At 44.1% G+C, this 27,848-nt stretch overlaps 3 protein-coding genes, 1 long non-coding RNA gene and 1 other non-coding gene across 10 annotated transcripts; 3 read left to right on the top strand and 2 right to left on the bottom strand.

Annotated features, from left to right (window-relative positions):
* The first annotated feature begins 403 nt into the window (after positions 1-403).
* On the top strand, positions 404-1,723 carry LOC111068469 (neuroendocrine protein 7B2). Its single transcript, XM_022357955.2, has 2 exons — positions 404-600; positions 677-1,723. Exons 1-2 carry the CDS (start codon positions 573-575, stop codon positions 1,468-1,470), a joined length of 822 nt encoding a protein of 273 aa, XP_022213647.2. The 5' UTR covers positions 404-572; the 3' UTR covers positions 1,471-1,723.
* On the bottom strand, positions 1,714-17,475 carry LOC111068462 (chitin synthase chs-2). Of its 4 annotated transcripts, none has more exons than XM_022357946.2 (10): positions 17,415-17,475; positions 9,219-9,485; positions 8,507-8,750; positions 6,928-8,428; positions 4,916-6,846; positions 4,577-4,753; positions 3,260-3,460; positions 2,834-3,199; positions 2,658-2,759; positions 1,714-2,597 (listed from the first exon to the last, which is right to left on the bottom strand). In XM_022357946.2, exons 2-10 carry the CDS (start codon positions 9,365-9,367, stop codon positions 2,406-2,408), a joined length of 4,863 nt encoding a protein of 1,620 aa, XP_022213638.2. In that variant the 5' UTR covers positions 9,368-9,485; positions 17,415-17,475; the 3' UTR covers positions 1,714-2,405. The 4 variants fall into 4 exon arrangements, with proteins under 4 accessions (XP_022213638.2, XP_022213635.2, XP_022213637.2 ...); XM_022357943.2 differs by having other exon boundaries at positions 17,373-17,467; XM_022357945.2 differs by lacking the exon at positions 4,577-4,753 and adding an exon at positions 4,296-4,472 and having other exon boundaries at positions 17,373-17,467.
* On the bottom strand, positions 10,351-11,568 carry LOC111068468. The gene has a single exon (XM_022357954.2). It carries the CDS (start codon positions 11,445-11,447, stop codon positions 10,506-10,508), a length of 942 nt encoding a protein of 313 aa, XP_022213646.1. The 5' UTR covers positions 11,448-11,568; the 3' UTR covers positions 10,351-10,505.
* Trnar-ucg lies at positions 12,193-12,265 on the top strand. The gene has a single exon. It is a non-coding gene; the product is annotated as a tRNA-Arg (tRNA).
* LOC111068471 lies at positions 16,122-17,041 on the top strand. Of its 3 annotated transcripts, none has more exons than XR_005968214.1 (3): positions 16,122-16,326; positions 16,389-16,722; positions 16,785-17,041. It is a non-coding gene; the product is annotated as an uncharacterized LOC111068471 (long non-coding RNA). The 3 variants fall into 3 exon arrangements; XR_005968213.1 differs by having other exon boundaries at positions 16,389-16,922; positions 16,985-17,041; XR_005968212.1 differs by having other exon boundaries at positions 16,389-17,041.
* Positions 17,476-27,848: the final 10,373 nt, after the last annotated feature.

The following is a 27,848-nucleotide window of genomic DNA, read 5'->3' as shown; positions in this document are numbered from 1 at the left end:
TCTATTTTAAATTAACAGAACACTGCATATTCCTGAATAACATTCATTACTCCTATATTTTTATTTGAACATTTTTCCCCACTGGGAATCTCAAATTAGATATAGAATCGAAGTCATATATTTAAAATTTGTAATTTATTGAATTAAATTGATTTGCCACATAAATTCATACCTACATATGTATGTATGTATGTATGAATTCGCATAGTATATAATTTTCTAATCATTTGTAATACTTAAAATATTGTTGAACCAATTCTGAAGCATATCAACAAATGCCATTGTGGGATTTTAGGACTTTCCCAACCCGAAAGAGCTTTTATAGACCGCGCCTGCGCACTGTTTTCGCCATCTTATCAGCTTTGAATGATTTATAAAGGGGGCTGGGAATGCATTTTCTGTGTATTCTGAGTATTCAACTGGTAGTCAACACATCGCCAACCTCGGAGAGAACCATATAACATTGTTATACATACAGAAGATACCCGACCCGAGTGTTTCAAGCAGCTGGCGAACGGAAAAATCAATAAACTTACCAAACTTCTACGTGGACAGTGTTAATTTCAGTGCAAATGCGCAATATGTTGTCCCGGTCGCAATGTGAGTTCTTTGAAAATAGTGAAAAATATTTTACTTCAGCATAATCCAATCCATAATGACAATGGACTGTTTTCAGGTCTCAAAATGCTGATTTACATGCTGCTGCTGGTGTCGGGGGGCTCGCAGGTGCAGTCCTATGGCTCGAAGGATAATATTTTCGCTGATGTGCTGCTGACGGATCTGCTCAATCGCATGGACAACGACATGCAGGTGGGCTACTACGATGTGGACAACGATGGCGATATGGCAGCCGTCGCGCCCAAGGACAATGTGGACCTCGTCTCTCGATCGGAGTACTCCAGGCTGTGCGATGGCGGCAGCGACTGTGTGCTGCAGTCGGCAGTCAACTCGAATCCCTCGCTGCGGGATCACGAATTCCTGCAGCACAGCTCGCTGTGGGGTCACCAGTTCATCTCGGGCGGCATGGGCGAGGGGCCCAACCGCTTCAACAATATTGTGAAGAACGATGCTGGCCTGCCAGCCTACTGCAACCCACCCAATCCCTGCCCCGAGGGCTACGACGTGGACACCCAGGGAGGCAGCTGCCTTATGGACTTTGAGAACACGGCCATCTTCAGTCGCGAGTTCCAGGCTGCCCAGGACTGCACCTGCGACAACGAGCATATGTTCGACTGCTCGGAGCAGGACAGTGCCGATTCGGGCTCCGACAAGGGCGACCTCAACTCGGCCGTGGAGCAGTACATCCTCCAGATGGGCCAGGAGAACAGCCTCAACAATGTCAACGGCTTGATAAAGAAGACAGGCTATCCGGCCATGTCCGACCCACGCATGGACGCTGTCATGAATCCGTTCCTACAGGGCGATCGTCTGCCCATAGCCGCCAAGAAGGGCAACATGCTCTTCCACTAAGCGCTTGGTTGGGTGTTGTGCTGGGTCCTCGCGTTAACTCATACTACATCTACGAAGCATATTTAATTCGTTTTCGGTGTTTATAATTGGGTGTCTATGTACTACTACTACATATTAACTATCATAGTCGGTTATCAATGTTGTCCCGCTCCGTGGAGCTTCCAAGCAGAGTCTATAGAAATATTTACGGTCCCCCTACTACACCAGCAAATAAACTTATTCATATTAAACGAGGGCTCAAAGCCAGAAAAAACAGCAAGACTTTATGCAGGTAGATCATCCTGGGGGATCCATTCCATTCGATATTCTCATTTATTTGTCGCACGTACGTATCAAAAGTTGTACTCAATTATTAGACAAGAACTACTATTTGAGCATCAGTATTACATATATGGAATATACGAGTACGGGTACGAGTACGGGTACGGGTACGAGTACGGGTACGAGTGTGTATGTATAAATAGGTAATTTCACTGCTGCACTTTCGAATGAGCTCCGAGCGATGAGTATTTTGTGTCAGCATGCACTGGTAGTGGGATCGGCTCGGCGCATCCACACAGATTCACTTAAACATAACCTAACAAATGGTATATAGTATATAGTACATGGTATGAATGTTGTTGCCATTGTTGCGCAACACCACATCGGGCCACACACATCGTCACTGGCAGTGTGATTAGCTAAGCATTATGTTCGTTGTGTCGACAAGGCTCCAGCAATGTCCTATATCTCTCTCTATCTCTCTCTCTCTCTCTTCTCATGTCTCCTAATTACGAGTAGGTATGTACAACACAATATGTTCTTGACTATAGCTCTAGAGTCTAGATATAGGTATTATGTTTAGGTTTAGGTTTAGGTCTATGTTTAGGCAGTTTATGGAAAGAGGCGGAACAATTCGTTAACAAGATCTCTAGCTTACACATATAGTACGTAGTTTACAAGCGTCCCGTGGTGTTGCCGCCGCCGCCGCCGCCGCCGCTGGTGTTCTGGCCCCAGGACACCTGGGGATGCGGATTCGGATGGGGGTTGCGAGTGGTCAGACGCAGCGAGTTGCCATCGCCATCCTCATCGATGACATGCTCGTAGCCCTGATTGATAGTGCCCCCGCCATTGGAGCCGTAAATTTGCTATTTAATGCAATGGAATTAGATCAGTTTTAAAGGGAAATGGTTAGGATTATCCCCCACCTCTGGCGGTATTCCGTTCACATTGAACACATCTTTGATGCTAATGCCAGCATTTGAGACGCGTCCACTCCTCTGGTTGGGCAGACCTCCGTTGTTGTTAGCCTGGGGAATGTGCAAGAGCCGCTTTAAATATCTCTGTCTGTCTCCCCAAGAACCTTCCCCTCCTCGTTTCTTACCGGTGCCCCCGTGGTAATGCCGTACTCATTCTTCGCACCGAGTGTCTGCATGGCCGACTTGCGTCTTTCGGCCATCACTGAGTTCTTTCGCACCTCCAGGGCCCGAATGGTCTCAGCCCTCATGGTCAGGCGCCGCGTGAGAATGGGCGTGGCGGGATTATTCTCCGCATCGGCGGTGAGCTTGAGGAATCGTTTCTTAAATGCCACATCGAGGGTGCCGATCTGCCGACGCGGCTGTCGCGCCTTCTCCAGGTTCTGGATGGTCTTGCGGCGGGCTATACGATCGGGTCCAGAACCAGAGTCATTATCATAGTCCCCATCGATGCCCTGCAATCGCTGCAGATTCTTGACGATCTCCACGGCGTGCTGCAGGGAAATCCGAAAGAATTAGTGGATTGTGGCTTCAGATAGGAGTGTGGGACCCACCTTATCTATAAGCTGGTCCTGTGTGAGATCCTCCGATTTCTTTTTGCAAAAGTTGAGTTCGGTGGAGGCCAAGATGTGGGAGATGGTGCCAAAGCGATGGAACAACATGGCCGTGAATTGTATGACCAGAATGAGGGCAAAGAAGAACACAAAGACCAGACCTATGGGCTCCAGCTGCAGATACTCCTTGGAGATGTGAACCTGTGGGAAAGCATTTCTTCGAGTTAGTGGACTGCTCAGCAGAGTGCCATTTGGGTTAGTGACATTGAACAATTTGTTTGGTAGATTGGTTGATTGGTAGATTGGGCTCGGATAAATGGCTGAACATTATACCAATTTGTCGGTGATTGTGGCATGTTGAGGTGTGGTGTGATACCAAGTTATACGAGGTTATACGAGTATGTAGGAACAATGAAACATGCTTTAGTGGCTCCGCCAGCCATGGCTCTGGGCATGTGTACAATACAGATAAGATACAGATCTTGGATTATTCAGATATACCTTGAATACGAGTATATCGAGTACGAGTTTATGGCTTTCAGTTTACCGTGTTTCCTTTTTCTTTTCTGGGAGAGGGGGATAACTGTTAGAGACCATTTTGATGTGTGTTCAATGTGTGGTTGGTTGGTTGGTTGGTTGGTTGGTTGTCAGAGTTGTTTTTACATGATGCACGAGTATTTATTTGTAGGTATATTTCGTATGATTGTATGCCTGAACCATTGGGATGGGGTTCGTTCGACCAAGGGGGAGGAGTAACAAGAACAAGAACAAGAACAAGAACATCATTAGCTTTTGGGTTGGTTGGGGGCATGGAAGGTGATGTGGCATGTTGTGGTAAACATAGAGTGAGACAGAGAGTGGGGACAGGCGGGAAGTTAGAGGAGGAGTACAGAGAGAGACCCTTTTGAGACACACGCACCCACACACACACACAGAGTGGTTGAGTGGTTGAGTGGTTGAGTGGTTCAGTGGAACAGTGAGTCAGTGGTTAGATTGAACATCATACATATATGTGTAAGTAGGATTGTTTGTAAACCTCAGATGTCTCTTCGATATAGGTAATGTTCGTTTTGACGCCCAACGGCCAAACGATGTGCAATTTATCCTTGTTCAGTTGCAACAAGAACACAATCAACACGAACAAGGCGTTGGCCATGAAAAACGCAAACACCGACTTGTTCCGCAGCTCAATCAGATCGGAGGCAATGCGGGCCTTCAGACCGTTGATCACAAATTGCCAAAAGAAACAAAAAACAAAAGAACGAGAAGAACGAGAACGAGAGTTGTGTTAGTACGGCATGCAGTGGCTCATTTTACCTCCTGGGTGGACTCGTCGTAGGTGATGTTGGTGCGGACGCCAAAGGGCCACTTCACGTGGATGTTGTCCTTGTTGAGTTGCAGCAGGAACACGATCAGCACAAACAGCGCATTGATCATGAAGAAGGCAAACACCGACGAGTCGCGCAGCTCTTTCAGATCTTTTGCTATGCGGGCCTACAAGAATTGTTATGCGATGCGATTCGATTTGGTTCGGGGATCATTTTTCACTCAAAGAGAGGGGATAGATTCGGGGGACCGAAGCTTCACTTACCCTTGCAGAGTTTCACTCGGAAGAGTCATCTGCAAGGATACAAAGGGAGACTCTTCGTAACATACCTGCTCCACGGGATCATTGTCAATGGGATAGAGGTACTGATCGATGAGATCTTTCCAGAACTGAATTTCGGTGCTGGACAAGAAGTCGACTTCGCCCTTGCGCACATCGGGATCCTCGATCCAGTAGGGGTTCGTGAGGAAGTCGCGCTCCTGCTTGGGCTCCGCCGAAGTGTCCGAATCGGAGACGTCCGACTCGTCGCCAGACTTCTCCGCCACCGAAGTGAGCAGGTGGTGATCCTTGGAGCCGCTGGACGTGGTCCTGCGCCTGTTGTGGCGCGAGGCATGATGTCCATGCGGGTCGACGGCACTCTCGATGGTGTCCATGCGCTGCTTGATCGTGTCCAGGGACTCGGCAATGGTCGTCAGCTGCTGCTTCTCGTCGGAGGTCTTGCCGTGGGTGCAGAAGATGCAGCGGAAGAGTCCGGCGAGGGAGAACTCCACAGAGCCCTCCTCGTCGCCATTGTCGCCGATGCCGCTCTGCAGGAAGCTGAGCATGCTCTTCTGCTTGACCCGCTTCTTGGCCTCCTCGTTGGCCTTCTTCTCGGCCTCCAGCTCCTTCTTGGTCTTCTTGGCCACCACCTCGCGAGTGCCCCACGAGACGACATTCAGATTGATGATCGAGTAGAGGATGAGCAGCAGGTACATGGACGGAATGGACAGCAGGTAGATCAGGCCGCAGGTGATGCACCAGAACTCCTGCGGATGCAAACATGCGGCTATGAAGAACGAGCCCACCATCGATATCAAGAAGATGGCCGAGGGGGAGCCTATCCCGTCCTCGCCCAGCTGCAGGGCCGTGCCCACGATCACCGCCATCATAATGAGCGCATACGCCGTGGACAGCACCTGGGCCACGAACAACTGGATGTTGGACTTGCAGGTGAAGCAGATGAACATGAAGGCCAGAATCGGAACGATGTTGTAGTGGAAGGAGGTCCAGTTGTCGATGCGGAACGCCGCCACGAAGGCCCCCACCAACATGAGGAAGATGGTGCCGGGTCCCAGGATGGTGCCGCCCATCAACATCATCTGGTAGAAGATGTACAGCAGCGAGATGTTGTCGTTGATCTTGATGGTGCGCTTCGCGTCCGCCAGCAGGTCCATGATGTTGGCAATGGTCGAGGGCACCCAGCGACGTCGCTGGTTGTAGAACTCGTTGAAGCCCTCCGGACAGTGGGTGTAGGCGTCACTGGCAGCCGAGTACTCCACCCGATAGCCGCGCTGGAGCAGCAGGGTGCACAGCCAGCGATCCTCGCCCTGATCGTACTGCACGTAGTGCCGGGCCTCGTCCGACCGCGTCGTGTACTTCTTCATCACGTTGTCGTCCATCAGGGCCTTGCCGCGGAAGAGGGAGAAGCAGCCGGGGGAACAGAGCACACAGCCGATCATGTGCTCGGTGGCCTTCTGGAGCCAATGGCCGATCGCGTACTCGAACAGCTGGTACCACACCATGGGCCCAGAGCCCACCGGGTGGATGCGGCCACAGGCGGCGCCCAGATTCTTGTTCTTCTTCATCAGATCCACCAGCAGGGTGACCGCGTTCGGCTTGAAGTCAATGTCTCCGTCCAGGGTCAGCAGGTAGGTGTTCTCCGCAATGGCGTCCTTGCGATCCACCGATATGGGCAGCTCCATGAGGCGGTGTCCCAGCAGGTAGTACATGTACATGACCTGCGACCAGCGCTTGCGGTGCCGAATGCGGTCCTTGTCCTTCAGATGGGTAATGAACTTGGTCTTGCCGGGCAGTGTCCACACGAGGCGACCGCCGTACGGGGTGGGGTACTTCTTGGGCGGACGCAGCCGTATCGTGGTCTGATGTATGTCCGAGGCTGCCTCGTCCATGGTGGCGATCAGCAGCTTCACGAATCGGTTGCACTGGATGTCGTCGTCGCTGTGATCGGAGATCTCGAAGGCGTCGTCGAAGAAGATGTGAGCTGCAAGAAAGGGTTAGTCAAGGGTTAGTCTCCATCGGTGCGGGACTGAGATCTGAGATCTCAGACCGATTTCGGACTCACTCTCAAACTCGTAGTAGTCCGGGTCGAGAACTCGCAGATACTTCTGGGCCACACGGCGCGCGCACTGGTCCTCGTCCATCCGCATGATGCTCTTCAAGAACTCGATCATCTCGTCCCGGGTCTCGTGCCACATGGTGGCGCACGAGTAGATGCGGGTGATGTTGTCCGAGGACTTGATCGAGGGCTTGTTCGGGGCGGAGGAGCGGTCGGTGTGCACGGAGATGGTTTCGTAGTACTCGTCGCCCTTTTCCTTTTCGATCTCCGACAGATCCTCCGTTTTCACGTCCGCCTGGTCGTCGCGCCGCCGGTTGAGGGCCATCGACTGATCGATCAGCAGGGAGGAGTACATGGGTTTCACGAAGAGCTTCTCGGTGGTGGCCAGGCGCTCGCACTTGGGCGTCCAGATGTGCAGGGCTATCCAGGTCTGGCTGAGGAGCCACAGGATCCACGCCCAGGCCATTTGCTCCGTCACAAAGTTGTTGAAGCGGAAGTTCGAGGGACTCGTGAAGAACAAGTAGTCCGGTATGGTGTCGTGGAAGAAGCACGGATCGTCGATGCGGATGCCACAGACGGAAATGAGCAGGGAGACGGCCAGGGGCACGGTTAGGCTCACGGGGAAGGCATAGCTGAAGCCCTGGATGAGGATCTTGCACGCGAACTTGCCAAAGATGTAGCACAGATAGGCGCCAAAGATCTGCAGGAGCAGGACATAGACCACCGTATTGTAGGCGGCGTCCACCTCGACCGTGTCTATGTTGGCCGACTCCAGGGTATCGGGCAGGACTCCGCCCAGACCCGCTGGCAGCTCGTAGACAATGATCTTGTGCGGCCCGAAGGCGTCGCCGTACATGGCGAAGAGATTGCCGGGCTCCTCGCCCTGGGCCCAGTAGATGAGCAGGGTGAGGCAGAAGAAGAGCAGGATCTTCCAGATCGTCAGGAACATGTGACAGAAGTAGCGCGTGTAGCGCATCTCCTCCTTGATGCGCCCCAGGGCCCGCACCAGGCCCAGGGACGACTGCGGCGACACGTAGTTCTCCCACCAGCCGCACGAGATCATCACACAGGCCACCGGAATGACCCACAGCTCGCGGCGATTCTCCAGCAAGGGCCAGATGACGAGACCGGTCACCTGTGCCGCCACGGCCGCCAGATCTATGATGGCCTTGACGAACCGCTTGCCCTCCTTGGAGGTGCGCGAGAGCAGGCCAAAGATGCCCGGGATCACGCACAGGCAGTTGGTAAGCATCGCTCCCTGGATGGCGTCGATCTGGGGCAGCACCACGAACATCAGCAGCGCCGTCCCCATCGCATTGAAGCTCTCCATCAGCCAGACGAACAGAAAGTGCCCCGTCTTGGGCACCTTGAAGGTCTTGAAGAAACAGATGCGCGCGGAACGAATCAAGGCCCCGATCTCGGGCAGAGCATAGGCTATCATTATAGCCCAGATCCAGGCCACGCGCTCCTCCTCCGGCAGACGCACCACAAAGGTTTTGTCGCGTCCCTAGAGGGGGTAGGCGAAAGGGATGCATTAGCTGGGCATCGAAAGGGCCTTGGGATAGATGGGGGTAGACGGACATACCAAATCTTTGTTGCAGTACTCCATCTTCTTGTCCTTCCTCACTTGCGAGGTCATGAAGAGCATGGTGCCCTTGGCTATGACGCCTCCGGTTAAAACTATGATAAACGTAATTATATAGGCAAAGATCTTTAGGATCTTGATGGTTAGCTCCAGACACTCCTGATTCGCCGTCGATCCAGTTTCAATTTTGATCGGCGGATCCCGGAAGACATCCCAACCCTTTGTTTCTTGTATCGTGCGCTGGCTGAAAGGATTGAACATATGAACATATTGACAGATGGGAGATGACATGCTGAACAGCAGTTGGATCAGGGATTAAAGATCCCTGATTCTGCCAGAAGGATGGGAAGTTAACTCGACTCGATCTTCCCCTCCGCTTATTACGATGACCGCACACTGGGCTTTTCCGGGCTATACTCGTACGATCTTCACTTCCGGCATTTCATTGCCTCGACTCGACCCCGCCCAGCTCTGAAAGTGATGGTGAAACAAGAGCCAAGACACAGCCAGAGCCAGAGCCAGAGCTGGAGGGGCTAATTATGCTCCGAGTGCTGCTGGTGGTTGTTGGGGCCTGAGACACTTTAGTTCCGGCTGTCTCTTCGGCTGTGTGTTGCGTTGCTAGTTCCCCCCACCTCCACCTCCACCTAGCCAGCAATTTGCATACATTTTGGGGGAGAAGACCAAGACAAGACCAAGACAAGACAAGACCTACCTGCCGCCGTATATATCGTGTGTCAGTGGCGAGCTCTCGTCGTCGGTGAAGTTGTTGTCATCGCTATCGCCATGATCCCCGGGCGCCCCGGCAGCGGCCCCGACACCCGGACCTGGCGGTGCCATCGGACGATGCCGCATTGCAGACATCTCCCACGGTTGCTGCTAGCCCCGTGCCCCGTGCTGGCCCAATCTTGGAGTGCGAGTGGAGATGGCTCTGCAAATATGTGCGAGTCTGTACGAGAGCTGTGCTGTGCTGTGCTGTTGCCTGCAATGAGTCGGAGAGTGGAAAATAATTGAGCTGAGCCAAGTCGCTGATGTCGATGTCGTGGCTCGATAAGCCGGTTTTAATGGATATGCAATTTATGGCCATACAATGGCCTGTGGACTGTGGACTGTGGTCTCTGGCCACCCCAAGGACAAGCGTCCTTTGACCCAACCAGTCGGCATGCGGTACGGCATACCGGTTTAGGTCCGGCTTGAACCTTGAGAGCCTCTTTCAGCTGGAGTCCAGCTATTACACGACTCCAATTAGTGAGTCATCTGTTCAACAATTCAGACTCTTCTCCAGGCCAGTTCCGTCCAGTCCAGTTCAGAGTTTTCCCATCACAATTTCACTTTCACTTTGGTAATTTTAGCTTAAAGTTAATTTGGAAAAATGGTTTGGGGCTGCTACAGCTACAGCTACACACGTAAGCCTCATGCGCAACTTTACGCCGAGTCTTGGATTCGGCTCGGACACGCCTCAGTTGTTCCACATGTGGCACGGAACTCATGCTGCCTCTGGGGCTCTTTATTCGGTTTCTTGGAGTGTGTGTGTGTGTGTTTTTTTATGGTAATTAAGTACGATTGCTCGTCTGACTGCCAGTTGCAGCTTGCAAGCCCACCCCTGCTCTGCTGCTCGTATTGTTCTGTGCCAGGGAAGGCCTTGTGCCAGATTCTGGTCCGAGTGCAATATTTATGATTATGTGGCAAATTGAAGATGGTATTCCAATTGGTATTGGCATGGTATTGGGGCGATGCGATGCTGGTACGGACCTAACATCGGAAACTATCCAGAAGAAGGAACTTCCATTCAGGAATGAGATGAGATGAGATGAGATGAGATACACGTATCGACAATTTATTAATTCATTGAAGATCAATCACAAACACAGACTTGAACTATTTATTCTCCTCAATCAATTTTGATTACAAAGGTGCAGAACATTGCTTAAACTGGAACGTAAGACTGCCTTTGTAAGCAACACTTAAAGAAGATAACTGTCGGGGGCAGTCCCTACCCTACTCAATATACTGCTGTGGGAAAGTCATAGAATATGTCAGATGAATGTGCGGAGAGTTCCTTAGACTTGGCCCTATCCGTACGGGCCACTGAAGTGCTTGCTGGAGCGTTAGTTGGATCAGTTTTTGGAGCATCTACTGAAGAGGGTGGCAGAACGTTGGCTTCTGGACTTTCAGTTGGGTGGGCAAACCTCTGCCGGAGTTTCCTGGATATTTGCTCGGGAAGTATCGGACTTTTGCAGCCTTTGACCAGCTTTTCCATTAGCTTATTCGATAGCTCTATGGGTGTTACGATATTCTTGCAGATGATTGGTGGATTGGATGTGACTTTTGGTTGCGCTCCTCCTCGTTTTCTTGATTGGATTGGACGCTTGAGAAGCTTGGACATCCTACTAGTAGACGGTCCCGCATCGTCAGAGGAGTCTGAGGGTTTTTCGTCTGGAATTTGGTTCTTGTTGCTGGCTCGAGCTCCGATTTCCGTGGCGGAACTTTGCTGGGATCTGTGTCTGCTGTCCATGCTGAGTGTCACCACCAGATTGGATCGCTCGTGCCTGAATTTGCCTTTGAGTATATCCAGATCCTGCAACAGCAGCCGGTCGGCTGGCTGCAGCGACCTCTTGGAGGTTATTTCGCGCATGTCTCTGGTAATGGATACCTCGGCCATGAAAACCTTCACCAGCCGCTTCATGTGCGCATCGAACTGCCGATCGGTGAGCACTACCGCCTTGGACCTCGCCTCCACCGGGCGGAAGCGAGCACCCACCACGTCCTCTGGCTTTATCCGACTCTTGAGCGTCAGCGGCGGAAGCCGGACTCCGCCATCGCTCTCCAGGTCCCCACTACACACGTGTGCCACGTCGAAGCTCTTGGCAGCTGTTGCGGGAGATATCTTCACAATTTTCGGGTTCTTCAACATGGTATTTTTGTTCTTTGCGGAGATCTTCATAATTTGGCGGGGAGTAAACTTTTGGCAAACTTCAAGAAATTATTTTTTAGAGAGGGAAAAGCGTGAAATTTTGGAACCAGTAAAAACTGTTGGTTTGCTAGATCTAGAGTGTATTCGAGAGACTAACTTGACTCAGAAATAGTTGATTAACTTGGGAATTGTAAGCAGAATTTAGGGAGAATCGGGAGGGATGTGGCAAACATTAGACAAATCTCAAATAAAACAACAATTCCACCTTGGCAATTGGCTCGCGATATTACATTTCAAAGCCTTGCCATTATAAATGGATATGCAAAATTGGGTACAGCCGAAGGGAAAGTATAGAAAAAGAGGTGTAGAAGAAGGACAAAAGAAGGACGTAAAAGTATTCCACATAAATACGTACTGGAAGCCGAAACAGCTGAAATCAGATGGTCTGCAAAGAAGAACAGCTGACTGCTCGAGGGATGCTGTGGGGTCGGTCTGGTCTGCAACAGGCCGCCCAGTCAAGGATTCTGCGCAGAAGGAAGGATGAACCACCCCCAGTGGACGGCACTCGGTGTCATCCACCCTCAAGAAGCAACGCACAATCTGGGTGGGTGGCTCGGGAGTGGGTGCGGTGCGAGTGTGTGGGCTAGGGTGGTTCAGAGGCATGTGTGAGTGGGTGAGTGGGTGGGTGGGTGTTGATGCTTTCGTGGCAAAAGCGTAGAGGTGTGGCGCCCGTTTTGCGCTTTTTAGGGCAGGAACTAACGTGGCGTTACAACAGGACCGTGTGGCCTAAAGGATAAGGCGTCGGACTTCGAATCCGAAGATTGCAGGTTCGAGTCCTGTCACGGTCGTCTGCTCAACCTTTTTGTTGTGCGGCTTCCACTCACTCCACTCTGACTTTTACGCATTGGAATTTATGTCTGATTTGCTGCTTAAATTTTGATTTAATCACTGCCGTGGCATAATTTAGCATCTCGTTTGCTGGCAATTGGTAAATCATCTCCTCAACCTCGCTCCCCCTCCTCCTCCTCCTCCTTCGGCTTCAAATCAAAATCGAAACCCGTTTAGTCTGCGATGTTCGACTCTCGACTCTTTGGCAATACAAAAATGCGAAATCAATTTGATATGGGAAAAAACAGACACATATATACGAGTATATGCAATTGAGCAACCAACAGTCGGCAGACGCAGACGTCAGTCGGCAAAAAAAAAAACCGATTAAGTTGCCCCACTGCCAATGTGAATCCAACAGAAATCTTGACTTCTCCACACAGATGCCTCCCTTAAATGTCAAATGTCCACTAGAATGGTTCTCCTCCACTGGTCGAACTTGCATTTCTACACTGTTTTTCATTCTTCATCGTTGGATTTGTATTAGCCATAGAAGAAGCTGCGATTCGGTAGCTTATCTCGAGCCATACTCGAATGAGCACGGGGGACGGCTAAATACAGTTTCGAGTTATCACTTTTAAAAGACAAATGGCCACATTTAGCCTGAACCATATAATGAGACATTTATCTGAGTAGCTGAGTAGTGGAACACAACCAGAATTAATTGTTTAATTAATACATCAAAAGCGGATTTAGCGGAGATGTTAAATGTTGAACAAAGAACAGCAAAAACTCTGCGACATTCTAAATGACATTTAGAAACATTTCTTGAATGCAATTGAACTGGAAATTCGGTTAGCATTCCCATTCTCACCTAAATATCCATAAGATTCGTTTCATTTCCTTAAAGTTTTTAGTGGAAAACTTTCTTTGAAACAATTAATCCACTGTAAATCCATCAGTGGGAATATTTTGATTTCTGAATCTACACAAAGAACAGCTAGATGCCTCAAGAAAATAATAAACAGACATGAACTCTGATAACCCTTGGACAACCTCAACATGGAAACGACATGGTACTGTACTGGTATTCGTGGTACTTTTACCCACACACCAGGGGTACGTGTCTGCCATACCAAATATGACCTAAGCAGAGGAAAACTCAAGACTCGGACACACAAATAATTAAGTATTCATGTCAGTGCGATTAATGAAACACGAGGGCCAGAAAGATCGAGTCGAAAAAGGATTACACAGCCCACAATTAAAGCCAGAGAAACATACGAGTATATGAATTCTTGTAGATGTCTGATAGTGGGGTACATATTGTATATCGAACCGGTTGGACAGGAAGGCAAACGGGCAAACGCGCAAACTGGAGCGGGGGCCATGGACAGGGCGGGCCATGGATTGCGGCTCCATTGTGGGGCTACCCACAACAGACAATGGGGCACAGCTGCAGGCGTTTTGGCAATTTAATAATTTTCGTCTGTTGTAATCACATTAGCGCCTGTTTTGGGTGGAAGAGAGCGAGAGAGAGACGGGGAGAGAGGATTGTGTTTTGCAAAGTGAATGGCTATTGAAATAATGGACACATACCACAAGCCTAGCAGATACATACATAAGTATTCATAAATGTAGTATACATATGTACATACATATACTCCTATATCCGAATGAATGCTTTTTTTCGGTTTATTTTATGTTTGGGGCCAAGTCTCGTTACCCGCCAAAGAAGGCAAACAATTAAAACCCGCGCTCCACCAACAGACAGCAAGAAATAAAAAGTGAAAGTCCAGATACTTGTACAAATAAATGCTATAGAAAAAACTGTATACAATCTATGAGATACTTGGCCACAGATACAGATGCAGCCACAGCCACAGCTACAGGCCACAGCCACTGCTGTGTTGGGGCTGCAACTGGTGGCGCATAAATTGATTGCTACATTTAAGCCAACTAGTCAAAACGGGAACACGGCAATCGAATCGAATCGCATCGAACCGGCCCTGCCCTGCCCGGCCCGGTCCGGGCCACGCCAGGCAGCAGCTGCCGGACTGCTGTTTGGACAACCAGTTTTCGGTGGCCAACAGGAAAGGCAGTCGCCTCTTGGCCAAGCCAAGAAATATGCGCCAATAAGAGTAAAATTGTAGACTGCAATCGAAGCAAGCCGGAACGAACGACACTGGCGGTGACATGGCCAAGATGGGGAAGGCAGGGGGTGGGCAGGGGTTTGTTCCATGGGTGTGGGTTCAATGTGCAGTGGTCAGATCACTGGAATTGACCATTTAAGTTATTGATTTATGCATGCTACGGCTAGAGTGGCTGCGCTGCTGCCTGAAGGTTGTTCGCGATCTAAAAGCCAGGAATGCCACCTTGAGGGGATTGGCTCGCATGAATCAGAGGTACTTACTCGTATAGATCATTGGCTATACGAGCACTTCTGGAAATTAAGCTCAGTTAAGTTAAAGCAAAGCATGTGTTAAGGGATGATATATGTTTGATATATTCTATTTGTAACTACTTGCAACGCCGAATTGTTCAGTTTAAATGGCATATAAGACATATGAAAAATCGAATTGATACTTGATACGTGCAGACATTATCTATGGTTACCTATATATGTTATATAAATCAGGTTCTCTATAGGGAAGTTTCAATCCCCTTCATTTACTTTTAAATTTCCATTTAATGCTAATTAAACAAATATACAAAAGAATTCCAAACTTATAGACATTTAAACCAGCAAAAGGAAAATTGAGAATTGTTTGTAATATACATTCTGTATAAATAAAAGTAAAGCTGTCGTTAAGACGGAACTGTTATTGAGAAAGCTGCTGGATGGTGTTCCGCAGTAGCCCGCTATCCATGAACTGGTTTCCAATTGGTGTAAATTTTCTATCAAATTGAATACAATATGAACATAGAGTTTCAAAATGAGCTCAATGATGAATCATATAATAAAACGGGTCCAAAAGAACCCCTAAAAAGATATGGGACATTATTGTATCCCTCGCTAGTCATCGCAGAACCTACCTTACTCCTGGCTTCCCTTCTGCGCCATAAAAAAGACACTTTAACTTCTTGCCAACTCATTTTTTTAAAAGTTCCTTAAACTTGTTTTGTTTTTTCTGTTTTTTCTGTTGAGTATTTTACCGTTTTATCCGTGCAAATAATATAAAAAAACAACACAACCTTTCAAGCTGGAAGTGCGGCCAAATGATATGTGACTCACCAAAACATTTTTTGGGTACAACACAAGAGAGTCTTTTAACTTGCAATTTGTTGTTGGTTTTTAACCAATTAAAAGGCATTAAAATGCAAGAATTACAATACTATTTTCCGAGGGATTCATTTGGGAGACACACGCTCGAATGCGCGTATCCGTTGTGTGTGCATCTATAAATTGAATTCAAATTGATTCGATGTGATTTTGATTATGTGCAATGAGTCACAGTAGAGCTTAAGGTTTGGTTTTTACGTGATGCGTAACTCGAATCTCATCTTTCGTGCTTTTGACGGTTCATCTTGGGCTTTCGGGGTCTGAGAAAGATTTGATGACTAAATTGAAGGACTTATTCATGAATCCATCGATGAGTTGTCAAAATTAATTATTTAACATAGTTATCATAGGGAAAAATGATTTTGCCTTGATTTTGGGAAAAGGTGTTCCCCCAAAAACTTTAACATCAATTATGCTTCTTTTTAACGATGTTTGAGCACATTTTCTGAAGCTTGAAGTGAGAGAAAATAAATATTTGCTGTGGCTTTTGTTGGGCTGTGATCGAAGAGAGTAAACAGCAGATGAAGAAGCAAGAGATACAACAAAGAGAGACCGAGCCAGACCTCGAGACTGTGAGATGAAGGTGGAGGTGGAGGTGGAGGTGGAGGCGTGTCAACAAATGTGATTGAAAATGCCAAACAGATGATTTGGCAGCCATACGATTTGTGTATGTGTATGTGTCTGTATGTATGATCTGGAGAATATATTGGGATGAAAATAAGATTATTTCCTGAGAAAGAAGCACAGCGAAAAGCCCCCCAAAGTGTTAACCAGTCTCTGCTAAATGCCAAGAAAATGGTATGGTATGGTATGACTTGAGGTTCCGACTTGCCTTGCTAATTTAATTTTATAATTTATAGAACAAGTTGCTTGGATTTTGGGTGTGTTTTCGGATTCAGGGGAACGGGTTTTTCGCCATTGAGGGACTCTGGTCTCTGCGCAAACAACACAAGTCGTTTCCAAGTCTGAAATGCTAAATAGCCAGAGCCACACAGTCAGATGGGGTGCTCTCCGGCTGGAGGTTGGCTGCAACCTTATAAGAAAGCAAAAGTGTTGCCAAAGTCTTACAGAAAACCCGTTAGTACCCCTCCCTCCATCCGCCCGCTGTTGCCAAAGAAGAAAAAACAGAAGCAGCAGAAAAGAAAAGAAAAACATAAAACTGGCAAACGGAATAGAAATAGAAAGAGATTTGTGGTATGGCGCATAACTTTCACATGCCTTGGGTCTCTATAAGAAAATTGTACCGTTTGTTAAAGCTGCTGCTGACGACGACGACGACGACAACAACGATGGAGACGGCGATGACGATGAAATGGCACAAAAGAAAAGGCCAAGAGATCGTATGATGTTTGCTGCCCCAGTGGCTGTAGCGGCTGCTCTCACAGATAGCGAGAGTGAGTGAAATGTAGAAGTGAATGTTGTTTGATTTCTGTGATCTCTTTGATTTTGATTTCAGTTTAACTTTTGAAGAATAAAGGAAATCGCGCAATGGCTTTAGCCATTAGCTACACACACTTTTTGTATAGATTTTTCACTTGGTATAATTTCTGCTGCTTCACTCGAATGCGCCTGCGTGGCTCACTAATTTTCATAAATTTAGCTTCGTATTTGATTTCTTTTTCATTCATTTGATTTCTTCTCTTTTGCGCTTGGCTTTTTGGCTTACTTATAAGTATTAGCCGTGTGTTGGTTAGCCGTCGTTCGTACTCGTATATGTATATGGCTGCATAAAACGCTTTTAGCCAGATACCCACACGCACACACACACACACACCCACACACACACACAGTCTCAAACACACACACACACACACACAGAGAATACTACGCATGCGCGCACGTACCGTTTTGTAAGACGCAGACGTGATTATTATTTCTCTTTCTACCTTTTTTTTCCGTTTCGTTTCGATCCGCGACCAAGCTCTTTTCGGGTTCGTTGTCTTCGCCAAACTGAATTGAAGTCTTTCGTTTTTGCCCATTGGAAGTGGCCGTCGTCGCTGTCGCTGTCGCTTTGACTGGAAATGAATTTTTATGAGAGCCGTTTTTACTGGGACTGTTGCCTGGCTATTACTTGTTTTTGGCTGGTGCTGTGCAGCGTTTCGGTGAGTGGTAACGGTACGAGTAGGCTGGCTGGAAGTCCTCCAAAAAAACCTGTGCTTATAAGCGACTATCAAGATTTATATCTTAAAATCCTTCTACTATGAAATAAAGTAAAAGTTTTTATCCTCTCATGTATGATATGATATGTATGATAATTGATAAAATGTCTTTCATATAGGGAATACATTTGCCATATTGTATTCCACTACAATCCAAAGCTCCATCACTCTCCCACATTTGCCGTTACTCTCCAAAAAGTACCGCTTTAGGTTCTGTAGCCGTATCTCTCTCTCTCTCTCTCTCCCAATCCTTCATTCTCTCTTTTTCCATTGTGAATGTGTATGGGATTATAATTTGCATGCCTTTATTTCTTTCGTTTTTTGCGACAACTTTGGTCGAGGTCGTCTGGTTTCTTGTTTTATTTCTTACTTTTCTACAGCGCCGCTTTCTGTCGCGCCTTCGCTGCTCCAGTATTCCACTTGGAGAGCGGCGTTGCACTTGGAAGTCGCTGCCTGGAAAAGTTTAGAGAGCATGCGCAGCAGCGCCAAGCAAACAAGAGTAAAATAATTGTGGTAATGCTCTGGTAGAATGTAGTGTGTTAAGTGGAGTTCTACTCGATACTAAGAAACAACAAAAATAGGAATATAAAAGGTGTAATCAGTTAATTGAAATAAAATCGAATTACAGTTGAAAAGCTTCTAAAAGTAGGTACTATTTAAATAAATAAATTTGCGGGTTTATTTGAACTGAAAAATACTGAAAAAATATACGAAAATACTGATGAAGAATGTTTTGACATATAAGGTCGAATGGCAGCCCTCTGCGGCAGTCAAACTGACAGAGAAGAGAGCCGTATTCGATTGCCTGAATATATACCAGAATACATTTATCAGTGTCGAAAGTTCGCAGCGCTGCCAGATGTGGGGATGTCAAAAGTGGTATCGATCATATCGATTATTATTATTTAATTTGAAAAAAATGCGCCCAACATGAAATAAAAGTGACTTGTTGTATGGTAAAGTAAAAGAACAATGATACGAAATCAAATAAAACATCGAATAATTTTAGATGGAATATCTGGAAATGTTTATAAGGAATATTTGCTATATAATGCCATTTTAGCCAGTCGACTTTCGCCTCGAAAAGTTCATTTTCTGTCATAGTCCGGTCAAATATGAGGGATAAGATATATAGTTTAAGTTTATAAGATATAGTTAGCTCCACTAACTTTTTGAATCATTTGATGGCACAGACGCACAGATCGTGGTTCGTTGATCGTCGAACGTTTGTTCTACTTTGCAAGTTCGTGTCGTCACGTCCCACCTCCCGGCACCCAGGGCCCATTCCCCAATGGGAATTTTTTAGTAATACTTACACCCACTCGCATATCTCTGCGCACACCCCCAAAAAATTTCAAAAACAAACTTTAAAGTTTAAACACAAATTGTTCGGCAATTTATGAATACTCATTATTTTTTCAAACTTAACTATAATTTATTGTCTTCAAATACGTATTTTATTCAGAAATATTCAACCATGGGTTATATATTATTATACCCGTACTCAAAAAAGAGGTAAGGGGTATGTTAGACATGTGGTAAAAGTGGATGTGTGCAACGCAGAGAAGGAAACGTTTCCGACCCCATAAAGTATATATATTATTCTTGATCAGCATCAATAGCCGAGTCGATATAGCCATGTCTGTCTGTCTGTCTGTCCGTCTGTCCGTCTGTCTGTCTTGTTGAGCGCCTAGATCTCAGAGACTATAAGAGCTAGGGCAACCAAATTTGGTTTCCAGACTCATGTGATATCCCACTGCTACAAGTGTATTTCAAAATTTCGCCCCGCCCCCTTCCGCCCCCACAAAGATCGAAAATCTGTGGCAGGCACAATTTTAAAGATACGATAAAACTAAAAACGCAGTATCGTAGAGAAAAATACAAAATAATCAAACAAACATTATACTTTTAAGTTTTTATTTCAAATGAAAAAAACAAGGGAGCTGGCGTAAAAAAAAGGAGGGCCCCCAGATTGATCTCAAGACTCATATGGCGTCACTGCCATTTCAAATGACGGAATTTAAAAAAAACCAATTATATTACGTTACCCGTATTGTTGCCCTTATTTTGTTAATAAACACTCTAAAATTCTCAGCAATTACTCGCTAAAGCAAATATTTATGATGAAAATAAATTTAAAATTTTATGCGACAATTTTTAAAGAAATATTTTATTTATGTACAATAATGTGGTCTAGGGACTTTCCTTTTTTTTTTTTCTTAAACAAATCTTTTTTTCCACAGTTTTACAGTAAAAATTACATTTTAAAATTGTTTTGATTTTTTTTTTAATTTAGCTGGCATTAATTAAATATTTAACTGGTAAAAATTTAAGAAGAGCTTTTAATTTTTGTTGTTTTTTTCCCTATTAAATGTTGAAAAAATACCATATGAAAATTACAAAAATTTTACTTGAAAAACAGAAAAAAAAAATACTGCAAAAAAAAACGCCACAAAAAAAAAAAACGTTTAGCATTTTTTTTTGGTTATTTTGGGTTAAAAACTTGGCTAATATCCAATAACCGAACCCGTGCTTTCCCCCAACCGAAAGATACTAGATCAACCCAAAAGTATGCCATATATTTCAAACAAAATTCCATAGATTCTTAATAAATTTCAGCTTTTGTCAGTATGGCAAGCCGAATACTCAATATATACTCGATAGTCTGTAGTGCAAAGATATCGATCGTATCTCATAATTGTAGGCGCGAAGTTCAAATCGTGCTTTCTGTGTTGGCTACCAGAGCACTATGAGAAATTTGACCACTTTTTCTGGCCAAAATTAATATCTCAAGAACGGAGCAAGATATTTCGCTTATGTTTTTTGTCTCGGGTTGTCTCGGCGTGGCACCGCCCCTTTTTTAAAATTCATTTAAATTTTCTCATTTTTTTTAGAGTACTACTTTAACAAGTAACAACCATTTTGTGACAGTATTAGGTTATATATGTACAATTGTAAAAAAAAAAAAAAAAAAAAAAAAAAAAAAAAAAAAAAAAAAAAAGAAAAAAAAAAAAAAAAAAAAGAAAGAAGGGGGGGGAAAAAGAAAGGAAAAAAAAAAAAAAAAAGATAAAAAAATTTTTTTTTTTTTTTTTTTTTTAAAGTTTTTATAATTAAATTTGGAAAAAAAAAAAAGAAAAAGAAAAAAAAAAAAAAAAAAAAAAAAAAAAAAAAAAAAAAAAAAAAAAAAAAAAAAAAAAAAAAAAAAAAAAAAAAAAAAAAAAAAAAAAAAAAAAAAAAAAAAAAAAAAAAAAAAAGGAGGGGGAAAGGTTTAGGAGGGGAAAAAAAAAAAAAAGGAAGGAGGAAAAAAAAAAAGGGAAAAAAAAAAAAAAAAAAAAAAAAAAAAAAAAAAAAAAAAAAAAAAGAAAAAGAAAGGGGGAAAAAAAAAAAAAAAAAAAAAAAAAAAAAAAAAAAAAAAAAAAAAAAAAAAAAAAAAAAAAAAAAAAAAAAAAAAAAAAAAAAATGGGGGGGGGGGGGGGGGGGGGGGGGGGGGGAAAAAAGAAAAAAAAAAAAAAAAAAAAAAAAAAAAAAAATTAAAAAGGGGGGGGGGGGGGGGGGGGGGGGTGGAAAAAAGAAAATAAAAAAAAAAAAAGAAGAAAAAAAGGGGGGGGGGGGGGGGGGGGGGGGGGGGGGGGGGGGGGGGGAAGGAAAGGGGGAAAAAGGGGGGGGGGGGGGGGGGGGAAAAAAAAAAAAAAAAGTTGGGGAAAAAAAATAGAAAAGGGAGGAAAAAAAAAAAAAAAAAAAAAAAAGAGGTGGGAGGGAAAAAAAAAAATTAAAAAAAAAAAAAAAAAAAAAAAAAAAAGGGGGGGGAGGGGGGGGGGCTGGGGGGGGGGGGGCAAAAAAAAAAAGTTTTTTTTTTGGGGGGGGGGGGATTAATATGTGGGTTGGAGAAAAAAGGGGTAGGAAAAAAAATAAAAAAAAATAAAAATAAAAATAAAGTTAAAAAATTCATGTTAAAAGGATCTTTTAACAGGATATTGACTTAAAATACCGAGCTCGCTAGGATTGTTTTTACGGAAAAATCGATTGGCCGTGGCCAACTCCAAAAAAAAAAAAAATTTAAAAAAAATTTTATGGGGAAAAAAAAAAAAATTTGGGAAACCCCCAAATCCGTGAACCAGAGCCAAGTTTTAGCAAGTGGTCAAACAGGTTTAAGGAATGAAAACCATTGTAAAAACTACAAATTAAAGCCAAGAAACATGAGAACATCAGATATATGTTTTTATTTGCCCTTTTTTTTTTTTTTTTTTTTTAAAAAAAAAATACTATTTATGAAAGCATATTTGGGTATCGGCATATTAAAACAAGAAGATGGAATGCAAGTAAGGGGTTTTGATTGTAATTCCGGGCTTGAAGGTATACTGTTCATTTGGCGCCAAAGTTGGTGGGATATTGCACATGTTGTTGGACATGGGGGGGGGCCGCCTTTAAAAAAGAAAAACAGGTTTAAGGAAGAAAGTAATATAAAGCGCATTCATCTTGTAGCCCTGTAATAAAAGACAATTAATAATGTATTGTAAGAAATATATTTTCTCTTCATTTTCCAATTCAATATTGTATTGATGTTCTAAATCTAATTCATTAAAAGGGCTTTCATCCTCACGCTCCAAGGTGTTGCCCTTTGCATTATAAGGCAGTGTTGGCCGACCTACTGGCTTCTTGGTTTCCGGAAAATTGATAACAGTTTTGGAATTAAATTAGCATAAGAACTCTTCCACATTTGTGTCAAGCGGTAGCAAAATTTTGTACTCTCTTGGTCTGCAATATCGCTGTGCTGCACGAAATCCAGGCAACTTTGATAAAATTCAACACAGCATGCTCCTTTGCGGCTTTTCCCCTTGCTTCGTACCACTTGCCAAACAAAACCAAACAAATGAGTTTGCCAAAATAAGGTTATGTCCTAAAAATGAAAATTTCTCGCAAAATCGTAAAAAGTGTTATTTTTATTTGTATTCATTTGAACAAGGATTTAATACTCTACAACATAAAATACATCATGTATCAACACTGCTGGACTCATTTTAAATCCCTTTTGCAAGATGAGATTTCATCAAAAATATGCGATTACAAGGCTACTTACATTTTGGCTCTATTAAGGGGAGAACATTAGTTTTTCGAACATGAGACGTTCACAAACACATAATACAAACCACACTGATTGGAATTAATTTCAAAAATTTGAGTAATATTGTTCAGTCTTTGTTTTTTGACCACTTATAGGCTGTTTACATTGGGGCTGCGTCATGCTTCTTTGCGTCTTGCCGGAGACGCAGTTTTTTGGTTCCAGGGCCCGTGGTGGCAAGGCGGTCGCAGTGCGCTCGAGTTTGCCTTTGGCGCCACGCGCCCACCCCCGTGCCAGGCTAGGGCGGGCTGCTCCGGTCATATGTTTCACCCCCGCCTGCACGCTGGGCGAACCGGGGTTCATGGGCCCCACCACGCTTGCTTTCGCCATTCCTGACGCTGCCGTTTAAGGCCTGCCCCCCAAACCAAGACGCGCTCCGAAACGCCTCCCGCAGCCACGAGCGACGCGCCCAGGGGCTAAGTTAGCAAACAAAACTTAATGTTGCAGAAGCATGTGCTTTGCAAATGAAACAGCTGTGTCTATCAGCTGATTCCTTTGTTGTGGCACCCTCAATCAAGATTTCTGCTATGCAACACTAAAGATTAGAAGTATTGTGAATGCGTTGCACTAAGACTTGTTTTAACTTTCCGACTTTCAGAAAATTGGTTTTGGACAGAAAAAGGGTTTCAAATTTCCCATAGTGCAGAGGCGCATTCGTAATTAAAGCGTGCTTCTAATTCTGCTATTTGTGGGGCATTTCGGGGGCATCTATATTTCATATTGGGGTTAAAATAAAGATGATTTCTGATCGCCTGTTATCCCCAGGCTCAAATTAAAAAATATTTTGTTGAGAGAATATCCAGAGTAAAAGCCTAACAAGCTAAAAATACAGAATACAGATGAATTTGTTAGATATTGTCATTACATACTCTATTGTTCTTAACAAAGTAATCTGCCACAATATTCAATAGCAGGTGTCCTCTGCCTTTCGATTAACTTTGGCTCTTCATTATATGGGGGCCTGGGCATTGGCACTCTAGAGAGTAGCACGCTGTTTTTATTTATTTTTCTTAGGATTTCTGGGTCCTCTCTTGCATATTGAACTTGATCTTAAGATGTGGCTGATGCTACTTACTTAATTTATTTTCATGCCAATCTTTGCTTGTAAATATATCCATGTGCAAAGGTCGTAGTCTCCCTAGTTCCCTTAAGTGTTTTTAACTTTCGATAAAGTTACCTTTTTTTAATTCTTAATGATACATACGGGGAGTCTTTTAAGATTTTTATAATGATCAAATATTTTAGACAATTTTTCTATACCTGCAGTTTTTCCGTTGGAGACCACTTTAAAGAGGCGAAGGGATAATGGATAAGGCCGAGGATCAATGCTGCGTTATGTACAAATAATTCATGTACACTTGGAATATAATAATATAATATATATAGTGGAATATAATTGAGACAACATATTAACTACGACTAATACGTAGTGGCAACGAGCCACTACATCTGAGTAACAGTCGGACTGTGGTACTGCAATATCATCAGATTGATGAGTGTTCATCATCCCAGCGCTGAACTGCATTGATCAGAGTTCTCTACTTCATGTACTGATAGGGCGACAACAATATCGAGGAACACGGGCCGGTGGGGCCCTTTACCATCACTGCTGCCCGGAGAGTTTTCGCCTCAACCTGGATAGCCCACAATGTTTCATCTATGCTTAATGTCTCGGAAACTTTAGGTAGGATGGACGAAATAAATTTCAAATATACGAATAAATATAAAAATTAAACGAGAAGGAACGTGTGAGTCGCTTCTGGGGACGCGACTCTACTTATACCCGTACTCAGTCAGCATTTACATTTTTGAGCATATAATTATTTAGAATTAAAAAAGAAAAAAACATTTGACATTTTACATTTTTTTGCTACATCTGTTATCTACATCTACATATACTATGTATATTCTACATCTAACATGTATATTCTACATGTACCATTCATATTCTACATCTCCTCCGCTAGGGGTTGCTCGCGCACTGAACGCGGCAGAGTGTGCGAGCGAGAAGGAAAATGAGTTGCGTTGTCGTGGGCGGGAGGGGGGGGGGAAGCAACTGAAAATTAATTTCTTCATTCTGGCTATAATTATGATCCGATCTGATTCAGATTCGGCAGTCTGGTAGATATCGTCATTCTCCACGATACTGCGTTATTAGTTTTATCGTATCTTTAAAAATGTGCCTGCTACAGATTTTCGTCCTTTGTGGGGGCGGAAGGGGGCGGGGCGAAATTTTGAAATACACTTGTAGCAGTGGGAAACCAAATTTGGTTGCCCTAGCTCTTATAGTCTCTGAGATCTAGGCGCTCAACAAGACAGACAGACGGACAGACAGACAGACAGACATGGCTATATCGACTCGGCTATTGATGCTGATCAAGAATATATATACTTTATGGGGTCGGAAACGTTTCCTTCTCTGAGTTACACACATCCACTTTTACCACAAATCTTAATATACCCCTTAACTCTTTTTTGAGTACGGGTATAATGAGTAAATTTCGTGAAATTATGCTACTTAAGCTTATTATCTTATGTGCAAGATCTAATGTAAAACGAAACACTTTACGGATGTTTACGAATTATAATATTGATCGTTAGAAGATTTTTAAGTTGCCTAGCGACCATTTTACAATTAATCATTTATAATATTATTTATAAACTATTTAATCTCTATGTACTTACCATGTAAGTAAAAGATATAATTAAAACATTTTGAAAAATGTATGTATCCAATCATGGAAAATTTTTATTAATTTATAGAACAAATTAATTGGTTCACTAAAAGCCGCAATGCAAAAGCTCTTAAAATACATATATGTATGTGTAGACTGTGCATGCCAAAATTGTTATCATTCAATAATATTTACTCGGCCTCTGAGCAAAAATCTGGCTTTGAGCAATGGATCCGTTTAATGAACCGGATGCAGGATTACTCTTCTTGTTTTGCGAAAGTGGGTTCGTTTTTAATAGGATAAAAGATCATTGGTAGAGTCCAGAAAAATGTGTAACTGAAATTCGGACACCTTGAGGACCCCATACCAAAAGAAATCAAATAAATTGACAGTTAACCAATGTAATGTAACCAATATCATTTCCAAGAAAGCCCACCGCATCATTCATTATCCCCTTTTTGTTGGGTCTTTTGAGAACTTCTCAGGCATCTCTGTGGAACTGGGTCACACAAACACCTGTAAGAGCAAAACTCACACACCAATGCAAATATTATGAAATCCCCCACTGCCACGAAAGAAAGCAAGTTTAAAACCACAAACATGACTCCGTTCGTACCACTCCGCCACCACAACCCAAAAGCAAAACCAAAACCAAAACAACGACAACAACCATTTCTCCAGCAGATTCACTCTTGATGATTATACTGGTAAGCTTTTTTGTATGTTTCGGGGCACCCAGCGCCTCCACGAACAACCCATCCTCTGGCCGGCTGTTTTGCTTTCCTTTCATTATCGAGCGGCAAAATATTGGTTAAGCAAGCAAGCCAAAAGCAATGAAAACGAAAGAAACTACAATTCAGGGGCTGCGGCTGGCTCCACAGTAAACGGCGAAGATTGGATGCCCTAAGAAGCAACAGAACAATTCATTTAAGTTGGGAGACCCCGACAGCTCTACCTTAGGATAGAATGGTAAACTACAACTAGTTTATAAAGCGGTAATCAGCGAATAATTTGAATCTTAGGTATGTATGATTGTTTAAGTTCCAAAGCACTCAACAAAAGAAATGGACCTGTCTGCAAGAGAATTTCAACCGAAGTCCCAGCGTGACCAACAAATGACGAAGGCGATGCGCCAGCAGCATCTTCATCTCCTCGCTCACAAAAACAAAACAAAATAAAAAACCTCCATGAGATCATGATCAGAACCTTAACTTAAAGCTCATTACGATGCCTATCAAGTGGGAGACGGAGCAAAGACAAAAGTAGATGTTGGAGAAGAAGCGTGGGTACAGCGGGCGAAATAATGAAGCAGAATCGCCTGCATGACAATGATTATTCCGAGCCAACCGAAAATGAAATGAGCTGGAGGGAGCAGAAAGGGGACAGGCAAAGATCGAGAAAGGGACAGCACGACCAACCCGCAGCATTGGCCATCCCACTCTTGCTCCCACTCCCACTCGAGCTGAAGTTGGGAACCGCTGTCAGCTTTTTAAGAATATTTGGGCCAAAGCGCCAAACGTAAACAAAATAAAACGGGAAAACCCTCCACAGATGATGATGATGGTTACTTAACAATCTCGAACAATAAATGAGCTCCAAAAAATGCGTGTGTTTGCGAGTGTGAGTGATTTGGGTGGGTGTGGGTGCCCAGTGATCCAGTGTAAGTTTTTGTAGGTGTTATAAACTCATACATGTGTACATATGTACATATGTTTGTGCATATGTACAACATGAAGTGCGAGCAAAATGAAGGGGCATGCAGGTGCCTGGGGTACCTAAGGCACCGATTTGACTCATCCAAGGAAGATTCTAATTTTAATTCGGGAATGATTTTAACGTAGAAATCCACTTTAAAGATTTGTTTGCTTAAAAAACTCACTAAAATATGTATTTATATGTATGTATTGATTCTAATTAGGCCAGGAATAGTAGTTGACTATTCCCTTCTGTTCCACTTACGATGTAGGAGTATGCGTTTTGAGAATACCTCTAGAGTCTAGACTCTAGAGACCTTTCTCTATCATTTCTACGATAAGACCTCCCTCCCATATGATGTCATTTCAGAGGTGACCAGCTTCCATATACCCACACATCTGTACAATAGCATTTTTTGTGGGGGTTTCCTAAGCATAATTTATATTCTTGGGTATTGCCTCTGCTGCTTGCTGCGCTCTTTCGCCAGCAACTCGCACTCTCTTTGCCATAAGAAAGTCTCCTCTTTCTTTCATATCCGAACGCCCCAACGTCCCACCTGCCCATCTCCCTCGCTCTCATCTCGAGTTTGCCTTTCAAAGTTTTTGTCTTTGTCCCACTCTCTCAGACACAATTTGCAAATGAGTTTTTGGTTGATTCTTTTGGTTTTGGCTT

This window comes from Drosophila obscura, unplaced genomic scaffold (genome assembly GCF_018151105.1).
Source record: "Drosophila obscura isolate BZ-5 IFL unplaced genomic scaffold, ASM1815110v1 contig_4, whole genome shotgun sequence".
In the NCBI taxonomy this organism is placed as follows: Eukaryota; Metazoa; Arthropoda; class Insecta; order Diptera; family Drosophilidae; genus Drosophila; species Drosophila obscura.
This window is presented reverse-complemented; position numbering and strand designations above follow the sequence as displayed.

What these genes read in the sequence shown, in the direction of transcription:
- LOC111068468 (XM_022357954.2), bottom strand. Translation starts at nt 11,447, where the DNA reads ATGAAGATCTCCGCAAAGAACAAAAATACCATGTTGAAGAACCCGAAA.
- LOC111068462 (XM_022357946.2), bottom strand. Translation starts at nt 9,367, where the DNA reads ATGTCTGCAATGCGGCATCGTCCGATGGCACCGCCAGGTCCGGGTGTC. An exon ending in CACGATATATACGGCGGCAG is followed by an intron (nt 8,751 to 9,218) that starts GTAGGTCTTGTC and finishes CAATCCTTTCAG; the next exon opens with CCAGCGCACGATACAAGAAA. An exon ending in GGACTACTACGAGTTTGAGA is followed by an intron (nt 6,847 to 6,927) that starts GTGAGTCCGAAA and finishes CCTTTCTTGCAG; the next exon opens with CTCACATCTTCTTCGACGAC.
- LOC111068469 (XM_022357955.2), top strand. Translation starts at nt 573, where the DNA reads ATGCGCAATATGTTGTCCCGGTCGCAAT. An exon ending in TATGTTGTCCCGGTCGCAAT is followed by an intron (nt 601 to 676) that starts GTGAGTTCTTTG and finishes GACTGTTTTCAG; the next exon opens with GTCTCAAAATGCTGATTTAC.